The 24,095-nt window shown below is 46.9% G+C and overlaps 1 protein-coding gene across 1 annotated transcript; it reads right to left on the bottom strand.

The window, feature by feature from the left end:
* Positions 1 to 15,787: 15,787 nt before the first annotated feature.
* Positions 15,788 to 23,569, bottom strand: LOC138582421 (syncytin-2-like). Its single transcript, XM_069653705.1, has 2 exons — positions 23,467 to 23,569; positions 15,788 to 21,319 (listed from the first exon to the last, which is right to left on the bottom strand). Exon 2 carries the CDS (start codon positions 18,445 to 18,447, stop codon positions 17,416 to 17,418), a length of 1,032 nt encoding a protein of 343 aa, XP_069509806.1. The 5' UTR covers positions 18,448 to 21,319; positions 23,467 to 23,569; the 3' UTR covers positions 15,788 to 17,415.
* Between the last annotated feature and the right edge of the window lie 526 nt (positions 23,570 to 24,095).

Here is a 24,095-nt window from a genome sequence, read left to right on the forward strand (position 1 = left end):
GTCTGAAGGGGGTGCCTTGCATTCCCGGATATCCTCTCTGCCGAATTGCCCGCCTCTTCCTTCACTCTCTGCAGGGGCAGAGCAATATTCTGACAGCTGGGTTCTAAAAACTGTTCTGTAGATGTGATTATCGAAATGAACCAGGTGAGAGGGAAGGATTACCCCACTGATCACCCCCACCATAATAGAGGCCGAAGCAAATGCCTTGGGCCCGGCAGCGCCATGTTCATAATAGTTTGTTTCATCCGTTGCTGGGCTTTGCCCACTGGATTCCAAAAGAGAGTCATACCCCCACATTAGGGAACAGTGTAAATGCCGGAGAACCCACCGCCCATAGGTGGCCTTGGGGGTCACTGCTATTAGCAGTGGTGGCCCACCTCGACCGGAGGCCATGGGGCATCAAATGGAAGTGGGGAGTTTCGGGGACAGGAAGTGTGTCCAGTAGTGGGAGGAAGGAAAGGCAATGAAAAGTGACGTGTAGACTGTGACGCCCTTTTTTTGGGTACTGCCGCCAGAGAGTTATGGCAGAGTTACAGGGTGCACCCAATATGAAAGTGCTGTCACTAGCTTAGTGAACAGTGCTCAGGTGTACAAGGCCTCACTAATGCCACGAATTTTGAAGAGGGGCTAAGAGTACCTAGAATTCCTTCCGCCCGGATGTGTGGGAGGGAAGTTAAGCAGAAGTGTCAAAGAAATCAAACATAGGAGAAGTATCTAAGTAATAGAAGTGACTAAAGTCAAAGTGAAAGTTACATTGAAATGTGATGTTACGTAAATAATGTGACGTATAGCGAGGGATGGTTAGGGAGTTATGTTATGTTAAAGGTTCTTATACCGGGCATTGTTGCCACCTGTTTGGTAACTTGGCGCTCTGGAGAATCTGTAAAGCAATTGGGGAGGAGGGTAATTTAGTAGGGCTGAACAGGAGAAAAGAGCTGTGATGTGCTGTTGCCAGCTTCAGTTTGGTTGACACCTGTCACTGAGCGTAGGTGCGTTTTTCGGTTGATAGCCTCCATGTGCTGTTGGCCGATGGCAATGTGTGGTTTGTTTTGTTGTGCTTTAGTGAAGTGCGTGTGTTTTGTTGTGCTGTAGTGGTATGGTTGTGTTTAGTTCGAAGTTTGCGAGGTGTACACAGAAGAGTGAGTTTTTAGTAGGGTTGGTTAGTGGCAGTGCCCTTTCCTACCCCGCTATTCTAACTGTGGCCCATATCCCTTCCTTTCCGGTGTGACGTAAATACCACCCCTATGGTGGATGCAGACTTCTGTGTTTTTAGTAGGGTATTTTAGTGGCAGTAACTTTTATATCCCCGGTGTTCCGACTTTAGTACATTATGGTGAGCAACAGGGGGAAATGTGTTCCCTGTGCCCTGCCGTCCATCGGTTACGAGATTGGAAAAACCTCTCCATCTTTCCCTCTATCAGTGGTCCAATTAAGTCGGACCCATCTCCCACCCCTTTTTCCCCTTTGACCCTCTATAGGGAAGGATACACCCAAGGCCTCCAACCCTCCCCCCATCCCATCCAGACACCTCTCTACTGCCCTACTCCTTCTCGGTTGTGTGCTCCTTTCATGGTGCGTGAATGTTGTTCATTTCGTTTTCATCCCGTTCGGAGCTGAAGAGCCAGGTGTTTTCTGAATTTTAGATGGTCCTTCATAGTTCGTGTTTCTCTTTCATTTTGGATGAGGAGACCCCGTGCGGTGAATCAGAATGTATTCCTTACTCGTGGTGCAGCCAAGACACCAGCTGAGCAATGAATCCTGAAGCTGTGACGTTTGTTTGTAAGATAACTCCTGCCTAATAAAGCAGCTGCGGCGTATTCTTTCCCCACTCTAATGCATTGCATGCCCGTTATGTCATGTGTGGCGGGGGGGGGGGGGGGGGGGAATGTTGGGCTTGGAGAGTATCCCTGTCACATGTTTTAAAGGTCTGCCGCCTTTAGTAATGGTTAACAACTAGTCCAAGGGAACCGCCCCTCATCATTCAGTGAAAAGGAAGGGGGCGACTGGGCAAAGTGTGCTGCAGCCTCGGCTTTGTCCCGGCTCAAAACCGCAGCCGGTCTCTGGCCTCTGTGGCTCAGAGAGCTCTGGTGAGGCCTAGTGTCTGACGGTGGACTCTCTGCCTGTGTCTTAATGGGCCAGCACCGGGGAGGCTTCCCCGGCCCAGTCTCTGGCCCCCCCAAGAGCATCACCCCCCTTGCACCAGGGCTCTGTCTCACCTTAAGGTTCTCCATGGCGTTCTTTACGGCAATCACTTCTGCCTCGATGCTGGTGTCGACTTTCACCGACGTGAAGACAGCAATATACCAGTGCAGGACCCGAAGCACCGGATGCAGGCATCTCTGCGGGAGTGAGGGGGACGGAAGACAGTGAGACACAGAGAGGCCACGCTCTTACGCAGGCAATACAGCGTTCACGTGACAGGCTCTTGCGAAAACGACAACTTCTTACTACCATCATAGACGCATCAATCACAGTCCAGAATAAATGTATAATGTGCCAATAATGCCACCAGGGCGACCCTTAATGCCCATCCTCACCTGAGACCACCCCCCCCTGAAGTTATCCCTGGTCGAGGCCACGACTGCTCCAAGGCCCATCCCCGCCCTGTGGTCCCTCCTTGCATCTAAGCCCACCACTGGCCAGAGGCCTATCCCCATTTCGAGGCCAATCCCTGCCGCAAAGCCAAGGCCCATCCCAGAATCGAGTATCTTGCCCAAGGCCCTTTCACAATTCTGGGCCCATCTCCATCCCAAGGCCCAACCCTGCTCTGAGGCCCACCCTCACACCTCGCAAGGGTCGGAACTTTGTAAAATCCTGGTTCATCTAAAGTTTACCACTAAGGTTAATGACCTCTACATTGCTATGCTGGATAATTCCAATAGAGAATAGATCAATGTTTGACATGTGTTTGCATCATAAAGGATACCGAGCACCCAAAACATACATTATATGGCTGTTAAAAGTCCCTCCGGAGTTCATTTGGTCTGAGTTCTCACGCTTTATATGCAAAGCGCCTTGAAGGTGCTTGTTGGTTGTGTGTGCCTAATACGTTTAAATACATCAAATCAATCAGAGCTCCTGTGTGACTTTAATTAACCTTATAATGCACAGCTGGAGGTGCATTATATTATGTAATTGGCTGCTAGCTTTCATGACCACATAGGCCGCTCCCTTTCTTATCCTGGTACGGATATAAAGAATTGCTGACTGCGCTGCCCCCCCTCCTCTACTAACGCCCCACTACCTCAGCCCTGCACCCACCTACCCCCGCACCCATTGCCTCTCCCCCCTGCTATCTCTTCACACTTCTGCCATATCACGCCCCTCCTCCACTCTCTTCCTTCCTTCTCATCCATTATGCTCCCTTCCCTCTCCCCAGCGCCCCACCCTCAATCAAAAGGAACGCGTCTCCCCGTCCATCTGTGCTTTTCCTCCTTCTCACCCCAGACCACTCCCTCCTCACATCTGCTACCACTCTCAGATCAGTGTTTGCCCCCAGTCTCTTCCCTTCTATCCACTTCACTCCCTCGCTCAGTCGCTTTAAACTCTTCCTCCTCTATACCCTGCGCATGACTCCCATCTCTTGCTCTCTCCTTCCTGCTTTCCCCCTCACTAATATCTCCTACATGTCTCTCTCCCTCTCCCCTACCTTCACTCCCTCACTCCCACTATGCTATATCTCTTTTCTCGATTTTTATTCCTTCCTGCCTCCTGTTCCCTCTTTACCTCAGTTCTCCCTTTTTTTATTCAGGCATGTCTGAGGGTCAGTGGCTCTGCAGTTTACTACTAGTTAAGTATAAAACAATGTCATGTTTTTAAACTGTTGTAGAAGCCGAATTCCCAAACTGATTGTTTTCACTTCATTGTATAGTCACAAGCATGTTTATGTTTATGCCGAGACATCCCACCGCCTACAGATGTTTCGAGCACTTGCTCTTCTTCAGGGAGCACAATACTGATATTGATCCTAAGATTCAGTGATAGCCTGTTTCTGCTTTGTGAGCTTGATCTTTCTGTACTGGAGGTAATCTAGTCGGAGTCTTTGTACTTTCGATCTTGTATTGTGCCGACGCTACTCTTATTTTCTGATGGGTGACTCGGTCCTTCCCAGCTACTTAGGGACTTCTAGAATTTGGTGATTCACTTGTGATTTTTACAGCCCACACTGCAATGTGGATTGCCTTTAGGCACCTTTAAATATGTGTAATGTCTCGGAAGTGTTTGGTCAGCACTAACCCTAACCCCCATACATGGGAAATGTAGAAGACCCCCACCCTGCACCGACCCCACTAAATAAAGTAAAGCGGACATTCCGCGAGCCCATGGAAGCAGCAATATATGATGAGACATATTGAGGCGGAAAGTGGTGTGAAGCGCAGATAACGGCCCTTGCAGCCAAGGTCTGTTTGCTTTCTGTCCTTGGCATGGACCGTGGGATCTCTGACCCAGGGGATGCAAGGGCAGTGCCATGGGTACCATACCCCAGGTGACCCCCCCAAACCGTTCATGCAGGGGTGGGCACGTGGGGGTGCGACTTACCTTCTTCTCCCGTCTCAGGCTCCAGGGGTCGCAGCCGTCGTCACAGTGGATTCGGGGGATGTCCACTGTTGGGGTGATGCGCTGGGAAGTCTGCACGAGAAGGAAGGCAACAGCCATCATGAGCCAAAGTCTTCATAACATCCTGTCACTGCCCCCCCACAGCATACTTTACATGCATAGGCCTAGAAAGCACCCATGGGTGCTGCTCCCTGCCCTAGGGCGACACTCCTCGCCCAAAAAGCGGCTAGAGGGTGGTCTGCAAATAACCCGCCTTGAGGGGGAGAAAGGGCAGCAATGCTATGACTGCCCTAAATATGCAAATGTGTAAATGCACACAATCGAGCACAGAGCTAAGTGTACGGATGTGCAATCTAGGCAAATGGCAACTTTTCTTTATGGCTGAAACATGTCAACCTTTCAATACAAACATATACTCCTAGATAATTCATACATAAAGCACAAAAATCATTCCCGAAACCAGTACATTTCATAAGACCACCAATTCGATTCAACAATTACATTTCCATTCGAATCAATCCACTAAGCATCCCTACTAATAATGACTCCTAAAATATTCCATTCCTCTCCCAAAATCGTATCAACCTTTAATAGATTTAGAAACCCAAGAAATCATCCTCTAAACAGGAATCGCTAATAGAAATCTGTTTCTGTAAAGCCGTTTGCAGGGCCTCGTGGCAATTGAGGGGTGTCCTGATTATGGAGGGGACACAGGGACGGGTTTATCCCGGGCTTTAAGCTAGCCTGGGCATAACCCGCACCACCCATTAGCCAAAGGCAAACATTAGGAGTCTGCTGTACTGTGCTGGCAATGCTGTTACTGCGCGCAGAAAGCATGCGGGAGCGGGAAGAGCCACCACTGGACTCCATGGGGGTTCCACATTACTGCATGTGGTAATTATTGCACGCTGTGATGGCTTTGTGTGGAAGAAATTCCCTCCACACAAAACCAGGTGGTTTTTACTGAGTATCCTTTTGAAACTCTGCATTTGGCAGGGGCACCGAGTACGGGGGGGCTGCGGGGCACGGGTCCCTCCAGCCCCCCAGCCGGAGAGAAGAGGCGCAGTATGGATGGCCCTTTGTTCCATCCATACTGTGTCTCTCTCTGGCGGCGCGGGTAAAAGCCGGGGAAAACGATGTTTAGAAATTGTGGGACCCATGCAAAGCAAGAGGCTCTTGCTTTGCATCTGTCCCTCAATTTCTAAAAATCGTTTTGGGTTGGGTATACTTCTACATCTGTGCACCAGAGTGCACAGATGTAGAGGTACACCCAAGGAGAGGGCAAATGAGACTGTTTGCATGTCTCTGAGTGTGCACGTGGTGAGGGTGAATGCTATGGGCGGGGAGCGGAGGCGTATGAGCCAGCACTTTCTATTAGAGCTGCCATATTTGAAATGGGGCAATGCTGGTACTCCTCAGCTGGCTATACTCTTGATGGGATAGTACTGCTGTAACAGGGCTTCTATAATTGTTGAATCTTCTCAGCGATAATACTACGCTTTTGTTGAGGCAATGCTAGTTCATCTTGGTGGGGCTGCTATACTTTTGATGGGACAACATCAGCACCTCTCAGTTGAGCTGCTACACTCTTATAGACAAGGCCCCAGCACTTCTCAACAGATATATTTATTTTTATTTTAATTGGTTATTTATAATGCGTGTACTACCCAGAGGTTTCTAAACGGGGACCGAGGGAGCGAACGTGTGTTGTGCGGACCGAGGGAGTGAACCTGTGTTGCGCGGACCGAGGGATCAAAACTGTGTTGCTCTGTGTCATCTTGCTTCCAAGGCGAGCACGTTGCCCCTGAGCTATCCTTCCGATACTCTAAAGATCTGAAGTACATTTAATGATACAGAACCAGAACTATTGAGCAAGTCTGTCATCATCAGAATAACGTAACTCTGTCGTGGTTATACAAGAGCTCATAAAGGGATGGAATTACTCAGAATGTAGCAGCACTATTCAATAACCCAAAGTTCTTAAGCACAGTTAATGTGAAAATACTACACTTCTCACCGTTGGGACAGTACTGCCACTTCTCACAGAGGCTTCTACACCTTTTATGGGGCAGCACTGATCCAGCCTACTGCTCATAATTGTCATTTCTCAGCAGGACTACAACACTATACCATTGTGTTCTGTATGTTGAGTGCTTCTTCACCACCAATGTGGATTCATGGCTCTCTTCCAGTGTCTAAACAGTAGATCTGTCTACATTCAATTGGCAACAGGCATGTCCGGAGCTGCCTGCTGTCCATAAGCTGCCGCTCAGGATTTTGGGAGCCGTGATGGGGCAAGGGACAGAAGGTTTGAGCCTGTCGGATAGCAGAATCAGCAGGGTCTTAAAACCTGCTCACTCCTTCTGGAGGTGCCATGGGGCAAAATGAGCCTGATCTCACATACAGGGGGTTGTTACCCCTTTATCTCTCCTGAATGAAAGAATGAGCTCTCTCAGACACAAGTTATCACCCCTGCACACACATTGAATGAATATGGTATGGATCTATAGATCGAGAAAACTGGAGTGACAATTCAGAGTGTTTTAACAGAAATATAATTGTCTTCCCAGATGGGAGACTGACTTCATTAATATACATGGGGTCACTGAGATGACCAAGAGTGAAACTGTACGTTCAGTTGTGAGATTACCAGCAACGGGTATTCTATGCTCCAAGGAGTGAGGTGCCCACTCAATATATCACACTGTTTATAGGTGTGAGACCCATCCTGAATGCTTGCCCAAAGAGCCTTGGCCAGAGTTTCACACTGAAGAAGTGAGCATGTGATCCAGGGTCTGCATCCCACACACACGCAGGGGATTCCCATGCTCCCACTTGTGAGATTTGCAACAAATTAGTGAGATTGTGGTCCAAGGTAGGAGGCACCCACACAGTCTTTGCTCTGACGTTTGACACACTCACAGGATGGGACGGAATTTCGTCTCCCATCCTAGTTGTGTTGCTCTGCCTTTTGAGGGCTACTACAACCTGGGTGATTATAGAGGGGTAGAGTAGGGGCAGTGATGGCCGACTGGAATGCAACTCGAAGGCTTAAATCTCCTTCTTACTTGACTTTAGTATATGCAGTACATGCTAACCAATGTTTCCACTGTTCTGCGCTGTGCGCGCCTCCACCCCCCCCCCACGCGCCGTTGCACCAAGTTGGTGACTGCATGCAAATTTGTGGTCTTATAACTGCCAGTGATGTCACTTCCTGTATTTGGGACCCCCCCAGGAAATTCATAAGTCGGCTCCCCTGGCATTTGGCGATGGTAAAGGTGTCAGGAACCGCATTAATGCCAGATTGTTTTTTTGTTTACCAAACTCTATATGAGTCCTTCGCTCTAGCCCGGGAAGACCCCCAGCAATCTCTAACACCTGTCCCCAAGCCGGCGCTCCCTCATTCCTTCAGGGAGAAGCACCTGGCAACATGTTTCCTGAATGCCAGTCGAGAGCCAGGAAGTGTGCACAGATAGAACAAGAATGGTTTCTGCTCAGTCTCAAGGGCTGACACTGGCCAAATGACTATTATATGTGGCTTGTGGTTTGCAAACATTGGGCCTCGTTACGAGTGTGGCGGTCCGGAAACAAGGGTGCCGGAAAGCTTACCGGCACCCTTGTTTCTGGACCACCACACTACGAGTTTATCACAAATGAAATGGCAGCACGGCCAGTCTGCAATATGAGTTCAGGAGAGCTGCAGCCTTGAATCACTGTCACAGACATTTGTCAAATATAAAAATGTGTATTCATTCTTGTGCACCCAAAATGGCCTTATATGTTATGCAAAGCAGTCAGCAGCATACATTTGTGCTATTTGACCCCCTCACCTTTCTCATTGGTGATTTCAGGGCAAGCTGAAGATGTGTGGTGCCCCATTTCAAAATGATTGGCGGCTCCAGCAACCTGTTTACGTGTTGACTCATGAGTTGGATTACATGGCACAACACTACAACACAGTTGAGTGCTTTACATAATTCTCATAGGGAGGTTCAAAAAAAGAAAAAGATTCTTCGGGTTCAGGGATCATGCAGCGTGGAGAGATTTGAGAACTAAATGGTTATGGCACAGCATTTAAATGGGAAGGAATTTAGAAGCGTTTCTTCATGTGACTAACCATTGTTTTCGACAAAACCTTAAGTTTTAATGTTTCAGTGGAAAAACTGTAACAGGGGTATTTTTTACTCACAAAGCGCTGTCAGCTACCCCAATTTGGGCCTTCTCTCACGGCAAGTGAAATGTGTCATTTCTTGAGTGCTTATTCGAAACACAAAAGAGCGTTTATTATTTTATAGAATGTCACATGTTCTTCATAACGACTGGCTCTAGGTGTTTCAATTGACCATCTGGGTCAGGAAGTTGGGCAAGGCTGTTAATGGAGCGGCAGCTCCTCCTCATCGGAGCTCCCCCAAGTAAGGCACCATCATTTTATTTTATTTTCTTCTATTTGCATAGCACCCATACCACTTTGGAGGGCTTGTCCTGGACCGCGAGGTGATCAGATAGCGGAAGCAGGTGTGCCGGGGACTATGTGGAGGGCACTTGCTCTTTACTGCTTAGTTACATGCCAGAGGAGGCAAAGCTTCAGAAAATGGCTGACTGTGTCGGCCATTTGCAAAGTTTGAAAAAGGTGGGTCTTCAGAAGTTAGTGTCTAATGGTGGCCTTTGGAGAGAGAGTATGGTCTCTATCGGGGGCTAGGATGCAGTGGGGGAAGCGAAATACAGGTTTGAAGGAGTAAATGGGAGGCCAAGAAGGGGGTGTGTACAGTATTCTTACAAGAAAAGGAATGGTTTGCATCAGGCAGAGGTGCCTGTAGGTGAGAGGAAGGTGGAGTTCTGCACATGGTGGTCCCATGAGATTGTGTGTGCAGAGAAGGAGGGACTACAGCTGGGAAGGAAGGCAGAGGGCGACAGGGCTTAGGGGCAGGTGGCAAGTGGATGACGGGCCTCACCCACACCGCACAGATGACGACCAAGAAAGCAGAAGTACATGTCTGGGGTTGCTCGTGATGCTCTGCTCTTGTACAGAAGGGATTTGCCTGGTTTTTCGGGCTGCAGTTCCCGTTTGGAGGTGTGGTGCCAGTGGACCAACCTGCAGCCCAGAGTGTGATTGGTTAGCGAGGAAGGAGGAGACTAGAGCAAGGACAGGCCCTAAAATGCCTGCGGTGGCAGGTCCATCATGTCAAAGGTGGCAGAGGGTCAGCTGGTGGTGAGTGGATGTGATAAACTCTGAGGCCAGGGAGTGAGTTTACCCCACACCCGCATGCCTTTACCTAGAGTGTTGACTCCATGCTGATTGACATCGTCCTCACTCTTCCTAGGGACCATCAGATCATGTTCACTTTTCTTTGGTATTCTTTCATTCTTTTTTCTCTCTGTTGTGCCTCTGCTTAGGGCTTTGTCATCATATCCTTATCTTTCCCCATGTCATTACATTTTGCAAAGTGCGTCGGTGTAAAGCACAAAGGAAGTCACATAAAATAAACAAACATAAAGAAAAAGTGATAAGAGACGAAATAAAAGGAATAGTGGATAAAGAATACATGGGAAAGAACAGAAAAGGAATAAGAGGCAGGCTGGGATTGTGAGCGGAAAAGAATGTGGGAGCGGTGGGATAACAGAGATCAAGATTGGAGAAATAAAAGGGAAAGGGACTCAAATAAAAGGAGAATGGGAGGTTCCAGTGGTCACAATGCTTATTAATTGAGCTCCCCTGAGATGGAACACAAGTATCTCCTCTTTGCTGCTTCTATTGACAGGCCCTTGTCCCTCTTGTGCCCAATATCGCTTTCCTTCCTTTTCTTCCTTGGTGCCCACATTTTGGAACGCCCTTCCTTTTCCGGTTTGTTTTGCTCATACTCTTCTTTCCTTTGGTTTTCCTCTTAAAACCTGTCTCCTTGACAGGAATTACAAGTTATCAACTATGTAATTGCCTCTATTTTTGTGTCTGATTATTTAATTGTGTACAGCACTTTTCTGAAGGCACTGTATAAATTCATATAAATGAACTAGGAAAAATAAGAGAGGCATGGAGGGAAAAAAATAACAATCGTTGGAAATGCCAAAAGTTCAGACTTTTGTGTAGGTATGGGATCCACATTTTTCAGACACATTACGGGGAAGGCGGTAGAGGGTTAATGGCGCTGGTGGAGCTGCCGGCGCTGTTAACCCTCTACTGCCTCATTACGAGGTCTGCTCGCGGGTCCCGCTAAGGACGTCTGGTAAAACCAGGCGTCCTTAGCGGGACCCGCTAGCAGACCAGGATGCTAGGGGCAGTTATTAACGGGCCCATTGTTAGCATCCTCCCCATTCCCATTGAGCCCCATGGTGGCTCAAATGGGAATGGGGATGTACCGGGTCTGGGTCCCAGGAAAGGGAATTACCAGGCCCTCCAAGGTCGGAATGGCACGGTAATTCCTCATTCCTGGAACCCGGTATGGGTGTAGCCATGCCGCTAAAAGCAGCAGGGCTACCTCCATACTCGTAATGAGGCCCAGGTGGTACCTGGTAACAGCTGACAAATGGTGCGTGTACCTAGGCATATAATAGCAGTGCCTCACAGATGCCTATCTAATGCCTAGACCTGAGCCACAGCTGTTGGCTTTGCCAATGTGTGTTTTAACAGGAATTCAGTGCAAGGAACAGATGCAGGGACAAAAATCAAGTGGCTGAAGGCACACTTAGTTAAGAAAGGTGTATGACATTGAGAGCTGGTTTATAGATGCTAGTAAGTCATTACATTTCAGAAGGCTGCTTAGAAAGCACAGAGCTAGACTCAAAGAGATGCCAGCGGGTTGTGTTTTGACCGGTACGGGACCGGTAGCAGGTAGGAATGGCTATAGTGAGTAGCACGGCCAAGGATGGTCAATGAATGGGCAAATAAACAAACAAGCACAACCTGTTGTTTGCTTGATTCACATAGCGTTTCCTAATGGGATTGCACCATTGTAAAATGTTTTTCTACAGCAGGCCCTGTGTGTCCTTCTTCATACCTAATTTTTGCCTTACCACCTAATAGCCACAAGGCAACCAGAGAGAGACACACAAGAGAACATGTAGGAAGGGCAACCGTAGTCAAAATAAAAGGCAGTTCCTGTACGAACAAGCAAACTAAGCATTTGCTAAGCGCTACCCAGGCATGTATGTGGCATGACAAATGCAAATGGGCGAAATAAACAGCGAGTGGCCATTTTCTAACTCGTTTATTAAATGCGTAGAGAATAAATAAACTGCTTGCAGGAGATAAATGCGCGCCACTGCATAGGAACTGTTATGTGAACATCCCAACTTCTCGATAAGTGCCTGAGAAATGTTTAACAGGCTTTCCTGTATTCTAGGCAAGGGGGTGGATGGGATAAAAAAAAGGATGGCAAAGAGATTGGGGGAGAGTCGTTATATGAGAGAATGCGTTACCAAAGAAAACGGGGAGAAGCAACTAGAAGAGGAATGAAAGCAACGCACGTAGCTAATAAGGAAAGGGAAATAAGAAAGGGAAAGGGAGCGGCAACCGTTACCGAAGTAAGAGAAGGGATAAGACAAACGAACAGGAGGGGAAGAATGAAATAAGAAGGGTTAGAGAGGAGTATAAAGTGGCAGGATGAAGACCCCCCAAGGCCTTGGAGGAGAGAGGCCCGGGGAAGGCAGTAGGAGGGACACTCACCTTGGTGGCATGGTACACATTCCTGGCGTGTTGGTAGAGCCGTCTTGACTGCTGTTTGCACTCTTCCCACTTGGGCTTGTGCACGGGGGAGGCCGCAGCTCCGGGCTTGCGCTCCGATTGGCTGATAGCGTGGAGCAGGGCCAGCAGCATCAGCGCGACCCGTGCCATCATGGCGGACCCCGCTCCCTGGCGCGCTTCAGTGCAGGCTGTCGAGCGGAGCGCGGGGATTGCGCGGCGGCACCTGTCCTCCTCCCGTAGCTTTTTGGGGTGTTCACACCTTAAGTGTATATTTCTGTTGGGGCGTGTGAGGCACTCGGAGATGTGATTGTGTAGCGTGTGCCGTTGCCTGTGTATCCCGCCTTGGCCTTGCTTGGTGTCCTCCTTGTATAGCTGTAGTGTTTTTTCTTCCTTAAGTGGTATTGTTTTTTTCTTGTTTCTTCTTGCCTCGACGCACCCCGGCGTTCTGTAGCGCCTTGATGTTGCTCGGTGCCTCAGCTTTGTGACCCTGTCCTGTGTGAACGCCCTGCATAGCCTTTTATACTATCAAGCCTTACCCACGGGTGTCACCTGGGGGGGGAGGGCAGGGATTCCCCCACCCCTGGAGAGCCCAGCAGGTGCCTCTGAGCCTCGCTGGTGCCTCTGAGCCTCACTGGGCATGTTCATCTTAGCCAGGGGCCCATTCCCGCTCGAGTCGCGCCCAGTGACCGGGCATCGTCGGAGACATGCCCTTCTATCGTCACTGCAATGCTTTTTAGGAATCGCTTCCCCACATGCAGATTCTGAGGTTTCGAAATGAAACTCTGCTTTTCCCCCTGCCGGTCCCTTTGGAAGGAAGTAATGCTGTTTTTAAAAAAAACCCGTAGTATTTTTGTTGTTGTTTGAGGTGTCTCCGACTTCTGACAGATATGGATCAGCTTCCCCGTTCCGTCATAGTCCAGACATCGTCACCAAGCGCCGCGGCCTGCCCGATAGGGAACTCCAATGAGCGGGAGTGCAGCCTTCCCGCCCACTCACTCCTTGTCATCTCGATAACCCGATATGGATGGATGCAGCAGCGGAGGGCGGGGGGGGGGGGGGGGGGTTGTAATAGTATGCCGGCGGGAGGCTGGGGGCACACTGGGCCGCCCCCCCTGCCACTACCACTGGATGGATGAGTTAATGAATGAATGATTCATTGCACTTATGAACTGCACCGAACTGACGTTTCAAGGGCGGAACACAGCACCATCCATGCCCATTCAGTAGTTGGCTCCTCAAGAGAGGGGTACCCAGAGGGGGGCAAAGTGGGGCAATTGTCCTCCCTGTTCGATACTTTGCCCCACTCCCTGATTGGTTACCCCCCCCCCCCCTCTCGAGCTAATGAGCAGCCTTCAAGGTGCTCCCTTGAGCAGCCAGGATTCACATGCTAACCGTCCCTTTGCTTGGCTTTGCTTTCTTCCAGCCTGAAGCAGACACCACGGGAATAGATGGGCCATGAGTACTCTGGGGCGGGGGCATCTATGTTAAAAGCAGGCTTCCCAGGTGCTGGTCACACTGATGTGGTAAATGCCCTCAGTGGATTTCTTTAATCTGGTTTTATTTTTGTGTGGGAATACCCCCACAAACATTCGGCCATTCTTGTTCCCATTCCTTTGATTATTTCATCGTAGAGTGTTTACTTTTAAAGATGTTTCTGGTTTGTCAGACCGCTCAACCTAAATTAAACACTTGGATTTTACTGGCATCAGTTATTAGGAAATTGAGCTTTGGGTTCCTGCGTGCCAACTTTGATTTTCACAATGGGGTAGAAATTGCCTCACCCTTGTACTGAATATTAGTAAGGGACCATGCCAGCATTTCACAACACTTTTTTCAGAAGAAATATCAAAACGCTGTATGTTTTATAGATAGCTTAAAACATATAACACTTCAGCAACATTTACTCAACCTGCTGAGCAATCTTGGTTGTTTTCCACTTTAGAACATGCAACTGTCCTTTATGGCACAACGCCGAAATAAAGCTGTATTGATTGAGAACATGCAACTGCGCTTTCAAACAATTGAACCTCAAATGTGGATCCGTGATTGTGCTCAAAGTCATCACAAACGTGTCGTTTCTGTTATGTACATGACTTTAAAGCCAATAGTGTTTCTTCTCCAGCCACACTGACACAGCACACAGATTCCTTTAGGACGTGCAGTCAAAAAATGACGCCTGCAAACATGTCTATAGTGGCAAACCTGCCTCTGTTGCCAAATAACTAATTGGGAAGTTGCCAGTTTTCTTCCCCTAACCACTGTCGGTGGGTGATATCAGCGCCTATGGGCGATATGTGTTACAATTTCTGATACTGCACTTGGTTTTGGTTTCTTTGAGAAACATAGGATGCAAAGGGACTGGCCGACAGGCTTGCCAAAGAGACTGGCCTAACAGCTGAATACCCCTGCCAGGCGATGTCACAGAGCAGAGCACAGCTGAGCTGTGGAAAGCTGTGATCCCTCAGACTGCCGGGCATGAAGAGCCCCTCCTGAGAACGTACACAGCGATGAAGATGCTGGCTCAAATAACAAGGCTGCCAGGGTCTGTCTCGCAGTAAACAGCCTGCAGTTGCAAAATGTACTTTCTTCCTCCTGTTCTGCGAAATGACCTGTTTATTATATGTGCTGGTTTATGGGTGAAGAATAAATTTAGCTACTCCATTGTATATAAGGATGAGCCAGGCCTGGGAGGGGGGAGCAGTGAATACCCTCCCATTCAGTGGTGTGTGTTTGCATTACAGTCCATTTCTCTCCACTTCTGGTCTCCTGTGTATTATTTGCGAAGTGATGCAAAGGCATGTTTGCTGGTGCTGTGGACTTACGCTGTGCTGTGCCTTTAATTGTGGAGGACCTACTGCAGAATCAACTTTTGACCTGGCACACTTAAAAGCACCTTGCTCTGCAAAGTGGTGCAAAGGGGTGTTTGCGGGTGTGAGTGACACCGCACTCGGCCTCTGCATCTAACATTGTAGATCAAAAAGCCTATTGGAAAATCTTTTTGAAGATGGATTGGACCCGATTAACCCGTCAGGGGCCAGAACAAGATTACAGGTGAGATTGCATGCTGTACCTCTGACCTAGTGTGACTCTGTGATAATACTGTCTCCGATTTCGTCCAGAACGCCCCAATATGATATAAATCTAATACTGCCCCCACAAGCCCAATTCTTCAAATCCCGCCCCCACCCCAGTCCCCGGTGATTATATCTTCCCTGGTCTATCCAGGGAACCGGGATGATGTAGTTCCAGAAACCGGCTCAATACGCGAAATTACATGAAAGGACGGCAGACTGCTGACTCGTTTAGCCCGGTACCAAAATGCCCTAGTGGACACGATGAAGCTTGGGTGACTACGGGCAGGGAGGAGCGGGTCGAAATGGGAACGTTAGTGGAAAGCTAATCAGTTTGGCAGCAACCTCTCTGCCACTGGAGGGGGGAAGGAATGCAGTTGAACTGGAGGCTTCCAGCCCTTTAAGATGAGTAGCGGTACCCTTGAGATAGATGGGGATACAGATTGTAATCAAACATCAATAATCCAGACGACACAAATAGTTTGGCAAAAGTTTGTCTGTTTTAATGCAAGTATTTAAAACAGGGAGTACAACGAACACCAGCAGTCGCTCGATACTCTGACTCTAACTGCTTCATAAAAAGGATGGGTTCTTTTACCCATAATTGGTCATAGCTGACATGTTGACCTGCGTCATTACCAAGGTCATCTTACGTGGAAAACTACAGAAACTTATCGAAAAGCGGGATTGGTTCTAAGTGAATAACTAGTGATAGGTTCTATATCTGTATGGAGTAATGGAGAGAGGTAATAGGATAGTTAACATCAGGTGTGGGAACTAGGCCCTCCCTTAAAAATGGCCACTATGAACGTCACTAAATGTACGACGTGCCATTGGCTACACAAACTATAGGACCCCAAACTACGTGGTCCTCTACAATTGGTTGGCTACTAACCCCCGTCTGTAATTTTCCACCTATGCGAGCAGTACGCCGACCGAACAACCAGGTGCGGATAGCCTCGTCTTGATACCAGCATCCCACCAATTAAAAACGTGATCCATCATCACCTTGATGGTCCAGTGTCAATTAGTACTTTGAAGTTGGCCTTGAGTCCAAACTGTTCTCTGAGAATTTGTAAGGAGTATGGTCACTATCCAGCTTCCGTGCGTACGTGTGATCTTCTCATCCGTCCAACTTTCTTACATCACATGACTGGACACCATGAATTGAGCCTTTTTGTGTATTTGATTTTATTCTTCAATAGTTCTCTGACGTCTTTTGTCTTTGCTTGACCTTTTTGAACAGGAGCTTCTGTTCTTTCACATTAATTGTATCCAATGTCAGCCAACTCCATTTTTATAAGACCATGGTTTTCTTGGCTCAGTGAACTCCTTAGCTGCACTTTTATTCTGTTTAATTCAATGGCTTTTCTTAACTGCAACACTGAAATGAGGCCTTCGTTGTTGTTCAGTATTGCTTTATACGTAGTGGAAACATTCATTCTTTACTTAGTCCATATGTATCTATGAGGAATATATGTATATGTTGGCGCTTGCCGCGGTCTAATCTATTTAAGCATGTGGCTAGCTTCATGATTGCTTTGCTGCTTGCATTTCATTGCATCTGTACATGTTTAAACTAACTAAGTTTCTTCATCAGGTTTGTGGCATAAGTCTCTTCATCTTGATCCCAAGATGTCAATTATCCTTGCAATTTCTCTGTTCTTTATAAATCGCCTGCCTCTCTGGTCTGGTTATCTTGCTGTATGGGTATCGATTCAGCTTTGTATGACATCACCATTCATCTTGGTCATTCAGTTTCTCTGTTTCATCGGGAATCTTATTCAAATCACCATCATATTGTCTTGGATGCAGGTATGGTTTCCTCAATGGGTATTTTACCTCCCATATTCTCTTAGGTATAGGTACTGTTATGGGTACTGCACAGAGCCCACGCTCTTCTCTTTGCTGGTTTAACTGTTCAGTATACATCACATATTTTGGATCATACGTTTCAGGTAATGTAGGCGGGGCAGGTGGAGTGGGGGTATTTTGCTCCTCCTCTACACTCCCCCCTCTGGGTGATTTTTTGACCATTCTCACATTATTTTCTATACCTAGACACCCAGGCCTGATGAAATGCCTCTTAGGGACCCACATTTGTATGACTCACTTCAAGCACCCAGCTGATTTCACATGCTTATCTTTATTCCATGTCATGAGCATGCACTGTCCACTTTGACTGCAATAGATCCATCTTCCCACATATTTCTTATGGTCCTTTGGATACAGGAACTTTGTTCCCTCGGGTGCATGGATACTGGTCTTTACAAAGTCTCTGATTTCTTCATCAGTTAGATCTTTAGGCTTCCATCCTGGTTCAACATCAATCATGATTTTCATCCCTATGGCTTTCTTTGCTGTTTTCCTGCATTGTGAGATTATTATCTTGATCACACAAAATCCAAGCATCGCTAACAATAATAAAGCTCCTAAAAACTTGAACATATCTGCCATCCATTGTGGAACCCATGAGAAGAGTGATACAAACCAGCTGTCATCAGCAATGTCTTCAACCTCTTCTATCATCTGGGCATGGAGTTTCATCAGCATGTCTATGGCCTCTGTCAAGGTTCCATTCTCGTCATCATGAGAAGGTATACATGTGCAACATGATTCTCCAATTTTGGCAAAAACACCTCCATCCATCGCTGTGATCATGTCCAGGACATATCTGTTCTGGAGGGTCATCAATCTTACAACTCTCAGCTCTTCTCTTATTGCATTAAATCCCTTTATGGTAGTATTAATCATCCATAGTAGTTCCCATCTGGTGATCTTAAGCCACTTGGTATTTTCCCCAACCTGGATCCTTGGCATAAAGATCAACGTGAACACTGAAGAAGTCTGGCTGAACAGTCTATGTTCATATGGTATAGCATCAAAGGCTTCTATTGATTTAGCTGAAAAGTAGTTCTCTCTCTTTATTCGATTTATCAGTTCCATTGATCTCTTCTTTCTTAGATGAGCATCTGCTTTCGAGAAACTATCAATGTTCAGGTCACCTTTAGGAATTACCAATGCAGGAACATGGACATTCACCAATGTGCAAATTCCTCCCCAATCTTTTGGCAGTCTGATATAGGCTTTGGATGCACACACCCAATAATGATCCATAATTACTGCTGTTCTGATGTTCATTCCTGGTGCATCGAAGATTCATTCTCAGTTCTGATTTTCCCCCATTTTTCTTGTACTATTGTTCCTGAAGCACAATTTAGAACTGTCCAATGGTACTATCTGTAAAGGTCCTCCTCTGTCTTCTACCCATGTCAGGAGTTTCGTAAGTTTTGGCCATAATGGCTTGCACAACATTTGTGCATTCTCAATTTTTGGTTGGTAGTGACCCATTATTACCCACTCCCTGAAGATTACTACTCCTTCTTCCCAGTCATCTGGTGATAGGACAGTTCCACAAATCTGCATCTGGCCTCTGTTTTTCCATCTGCGGATGTCTTCTGTGGAGTGTCCTGGAACTTTCTGTTTTTTATTCAATTCTCTTCTTATACCAGTTCATTTTGCTCCTGGTTTCTCGTACCTGATTACAATATTCTTTGTCTTGGCATTGTTTCTTGTCTTTATGTCTTGAACATAGTCATCTTCATTTGGATCTGTTACTTCAGTTGCCCATTTGAGAGAGGCTGTTCGACCATGAACTGGCCCCTGGTACTACAGAAAGCTAGGTGCACTATGCAGTGTGCAGTTAGGACATCTATTTCAATAGCTATAAAGATCTTTGATTTCCCCATGCTGTATGGTAGGAGTGCACATACGAAGCATTATTTTTCTGACATCCTTCTTCCAACTTCTTTCATGTGTTGGTACCATATGTTATTTCCCAAATGTGCTGTGCTGTCCAGATAATCATTCAGTTCATAATTACCTCCTTGGGTGCTTCTTTTGGTTCTCAAAATCGTCATGTAATTTTCTATGACCACATCTCGGAATGCATCAACATAACTTCTTCTGGCTGAAGTGTTTGCAGGAACATCCATCCTGGTTCCCTGCGCAGAAATAAGTTCAGCAAGTCTTTCTTTATCCATCTGTCTTTTTCTAGCCACAGCTAAAAACAGCCATATATATTCTGCTATCAATTCTACACGGGTTTTCTCTGTGGGACGTGTGCTTGGGCTTCTTGTCACTGGACCAGGTGTGTCTGCATGCATTATCTGTGTAGGCCCAACCTTTGTCAACCCCTTACTTTGCCTGATCCGCCAACCCTGTTTCCGGCCTTTAAAAGCAGTGTTTGAAGCAAATGCTGTGTGTGATGCATTACTGATAACATCCATTTCAAGCTCAGGTATCCCATTTTTTCTTGGGACCGGAATAACTATGTAGGGTCTAGGCTGCCTTGTAGTTGCCACGCTCACCTTTTCCTTCTGCTCAGAAACATATACAGGAGCTCTTGCATCATGCGCTCCTATATAAAAAGCAGTTCTTACTGTCAGTGAAAGCAATATGAGTATGAATATAATAGATGTGTGGATGATGCATTGGTAAGTAAACCTGCAGCATCTGCTTCTGGGGCAATTTGTTCATCTGTCCTCATGGGGTAACACAATATTGCTACTTTGGTTTCCCATCTCGAACATTTGATGCTAAAGAAATAAAAACAACTTTAATAGCTCTGTATTGTTAGATTGTTTCTAGAAGCTGGTGTCTTCTTTCAGTATTCATCCTTGATCAATTATCTGCTGTCTGGAAGCCTTAAGAAGTGACTTTATCTTTCTCTTGAATCCGTTTTTTCACCAATCAGGATGCAAATGTTCCTTTATCGTGAAGAAAAATGTCCTTGGTGAGCCTCTATGTAATCTGCTTAATTTACTAGGTCCCAATCAGCGTCTCGAATCTGCTTCAGTTCAGATGACATGTTGCTTCCCTGTCAGCATGAACAAAGAGTTGTGTCCTTCATTCAATTCCTCAATCTGTCCCTTAGAAGAAAGTTTCCTCACAGCTCTTTGATTTCTTTCAGAATAGATTTCCACCTGGATGATAATTCCTTCCAGGATCACATTCAAATTTGCAGTATTTCTTGGGTCTCTTAGGAAGGTTACCACACCTGTGTGTCTCCTAACGAGATGCAGGTATTCTTCAAAAAGAATGAAAGAACACCACATTGACCAGTCTATGTGCTGCGTTGGTTGATAATGGCATTTGTATTTTTCTCACTAGACTCAGGCAACTTCCAAAAACTCTTCATTGATGATTATGAGCAACCTTCTAATGAGTTTTTCATTGTCAGGATTACCAATAAAATCTGGTATGCGGCAAGTTCTCCCCACCAACGTAGGATAAGAACGTAACACCCACTCAAGATACGTAAGTACAAACCTAGAAAGGTCATCACTGGGTAACACCATGAGTAGAACAAAACAAGAATTCTGTGTAAAAGGAATCAGGGTACTGTACCCTCTTCCAATTGCTGTGTCCACTATCAACATTTGGCATATCCTTATTTTTATCAAGGCTTAAGTGTGCCTCAGTCCAAAGTCAATAAGCTACTATGGCTTTTTAAGAATGCAGATCTTCTTTTACTCTGTAACTAAGATGCACAGAGTGTTCGAATGTGTCCTTTTACTCTTTTATTTGTAGCTAAAAAGGGAGTGTCGAATTTAAGCCACAGTCCACTTGTAGGTTACTTTCTTCACACTTGTCAGGTTATGCGTCCTTCTTCCCCGTCATAGATCTGGTCTGCACATGCTGTGGTTATTCCCCGATGTTTGTAGCTTCTTCACGGTGGGGTGCAGGCAGAGGGTCTCTCAGGAGTAGATCTTGATATCTCCCAGGAAGATCCAAGCTCGCCTACCCTGCAATTTGACAGCAGATGGCGTTACGTCCTCAACGATAAAAGGGCTGTTGAAACGGGGCTCGTCCCACTTTTTCCTTGTAAGGTTACGAATTAGGACCTAATCTCCTGGGTAGATTCTTGGACATAGAAATTCAGGAGTTGGGGTTGTTGAAGCATCTCCTTCTGTGTTCTGTACTGCCTTAAACGCTCGGCTCTGCAACTGTTCTGAAATCACAGAAAAACTAGATGTTAAACAATTCAAATAGTTTTGCAATTCAAGTCCTAAAATTTCTGATGTTGGCTGAGCATCACTTCTAACTCGGGATGGAGGCATTGAAGGTATTCTCATTCGCCTTCCTGTCACAATTTCATGCAGCGTAAGATGGTGGTCAGAACCTGGTTGGTTCCTCAATGCATACAATGTCAGTGGTAGGCAGTGCAAGCACCCTTTTTTCAAATTAAGTTTCAATTTAGCTATTCTTTCTTTTAACAGACGTTGAGCTTTTCACAGATCCCATTTCCTTGTGGATGATAAGCCGAAGAAAATGTGTGCTTTATACCAAGCAACAAGGTGATCTGCTCGAAAACTGTATTAACAAAGTGAGGTCCATTATCTGATCTTATTACTTCGCACACTCCCCATCTGGGAAATACTTCGCACACTAAAAACCGAGCTGCACAGGTAGAGTCTGGGTGCATGCATGGAGCTGCCTCTATCCATCTAGAGCAGGGGTCTCCAACCTTTATGTTGGCGTGAGCTACTTTCAGCTGGGGGCCAACAGCAAGAGCTACTTGCGGGCGATATCAGAGGTCGGGGTTGTTCATAAACATTGGAACTTTTTTTAGCTGTAAAGAGGCCTTTTTCCTGCGTATTAGCCCTCACTTCTCGCTAAGAAGCTTATAAGTTTTGATATCAATGATTGGATGTACTAAATGTGCGTCATTTGCAGTGAGTCCAGTGTGGTAAACCCATAAGCACATTGGTCCCGAGGGGGCTTGCTCGCCAGAGCCCTGCCCAGGGGTGGGCTGGGAACTAAAAGAAGCCCTGGAAATAATTACTGGGGACCAAAAGAGGCCCTGGAAATGATTGTCAAAGTGGCCCCATGTGACACATTTTCAGCAAGCCCAATGGTTTTCCTATGTGAACATTTGGAAATGCCACACAAAAGGAGCCCAGGGTGCAGAGGCCCACCGGGAAATCTCCAGAGTTCCCTAAAAGCCAGTCCACCCATGGCCCTGCCTTCGAAAAATAGCTGAAAAGGGGGTGGACTGGGAACTAAAAGAGGCCCTGGAAATAATTGTCAAAGTGGCCCCATATGACACATTTTGAGCAAGCCCAATGCTTTTCCTATGTGAACATTTGGAAATGCCAGACAAAGGAATCCCATGGTGCAGAGGCCAACTGGGAAATCTCCAGAGTTCCACATAGGCCAGTCCACCCATGGCCCTGCCTTCGAAAAATAGCTGAAAAGGGGGTGGACTGGCAACTAAAAGAGGCCCTGGAAATAATTGTCAAAGTGGCCCCATATGACACATTTTGAGCAAGCCCAATGCTTTTCCTATGTGAACATTTGGAAATGCCAGACAAAGGAATCCCATGGTGCAGAGGCCAACTGGGAAATCTCCAGAGTTCCACATAGGCCAGTCCACCCATGGCCCTACCTTCGAAAAATAGCTGAAAAGGGGGTGGACTGGTAACTAAAAGAGGCCCTGGAAATACTTACTTGGGACCAAAAGAGGCCCTGGAAATTGTTTTCAAAGTGGCGCCACATGACACATTTTCAGCAAGCCCAATGCTTTTCCTATGCGAAAATTTGGAAATGCCACACAAACGAGGCCCAGGGTGAAGAGGCCCACCGGGAAATCTCCAGAGTTCCCTATAGGCCAGTCCACCCCTGGAAAAGACTCAAAATGAGCCCAGGGTCGAAACTGGGGCATGCAGCAATCATGCTGCATGGCTCTGCTCGCCCTGGGCTGATTTCCAGTTATGTGAGGTACTATTAGAAATGCAGGGCTCTGGCGAGGAAGTCCCAAGGGGGCTTGCTCGCCAGAGCCCTGCCTTCTAAAAATAGCTCACATGATTGCAAACGAGCCCGGGGTCGAAACGGAGGCATGTAGCTATCATGTTGCATGTCTCCGCACGCCCTGGGCTGCTTTCCTGTTATGTGAGGTACTATTAGAAACGCATGGCTCTGGCGAGGAAGTCCCGAGGGGGCTTGCTCGCCAGAGCCCTTCCTTCTATAAATAGCTCACGATTGCAAACGAGCCCGGGGTGAAGCAGAGACATTAAGCATCATAGCTAAATGTCTCCATTTCACCCCGGGCTTCATCAAAAAAAGATTAACTTCCCCCATCCACCCGACCCAACTTACCTTCACAAAAGAAGTTTTCCTGCCACTTTCAGCTTGCTCCTGGAATCCAAGCCCCAGCATCAGCCACCTCCAAAACAGATCGGAAACTATGCGAGGCGCCATGGTGCTTTTTAAAGAAAAAAGCCCCGGCAAACTGAGGAGCACAAGAAACCACTGTGGCCAATAGGAGCACAGCTCCCAGCAAGGAACATGCTCTGGCCAATCACAAGGTGCAATCTATATGCTCTAGAGAATTGCAGGCCTGTGATTGGTCAGAGCACTTCCTGGCATCATTTTCTTTTTTTTCTGAAACTCGAGCCCGAGCTACTTCAAAGGCTCTGGCGAGCTACTGGTAGCTCGCGATCGACTGTTTGGAGACCACTGATCTAGAGAAAGGACATATTACAACTAATAGGTATCTATATCCATTACAAACTTGTATCATTTTGACATAGTCGATATGCAAGTGCTGAAAAGGGCCATTGGGTCTTGGGTTGACTCCCCTCACTATGCGCAGTGTATGCCCAGCCGTGAATTGTTGGCAAACAATGCAATTTACCATCAAAAATGCAACATGCTCCATTAGGTTCGGTATGAACCAATCCTCAGCAATGGTTACAGCAAGATTCTCCTTAGTTGTATGCGCTGGG

Source organism: Ambystoma mexicanum, chromosome 3q (assembly GCF_040938575.1).
Source record: "Ambystoma mexicanum isolate Mex_15411 chromosome 3q, UKY_AmexF1_1, whole genome shotgun sequence".
NCBI lineage: Eukaryota > Metazoa > Chordata > Amphibia > Caudata > Ambystomatidae > Ambystoma > Ambystoma mexicanum.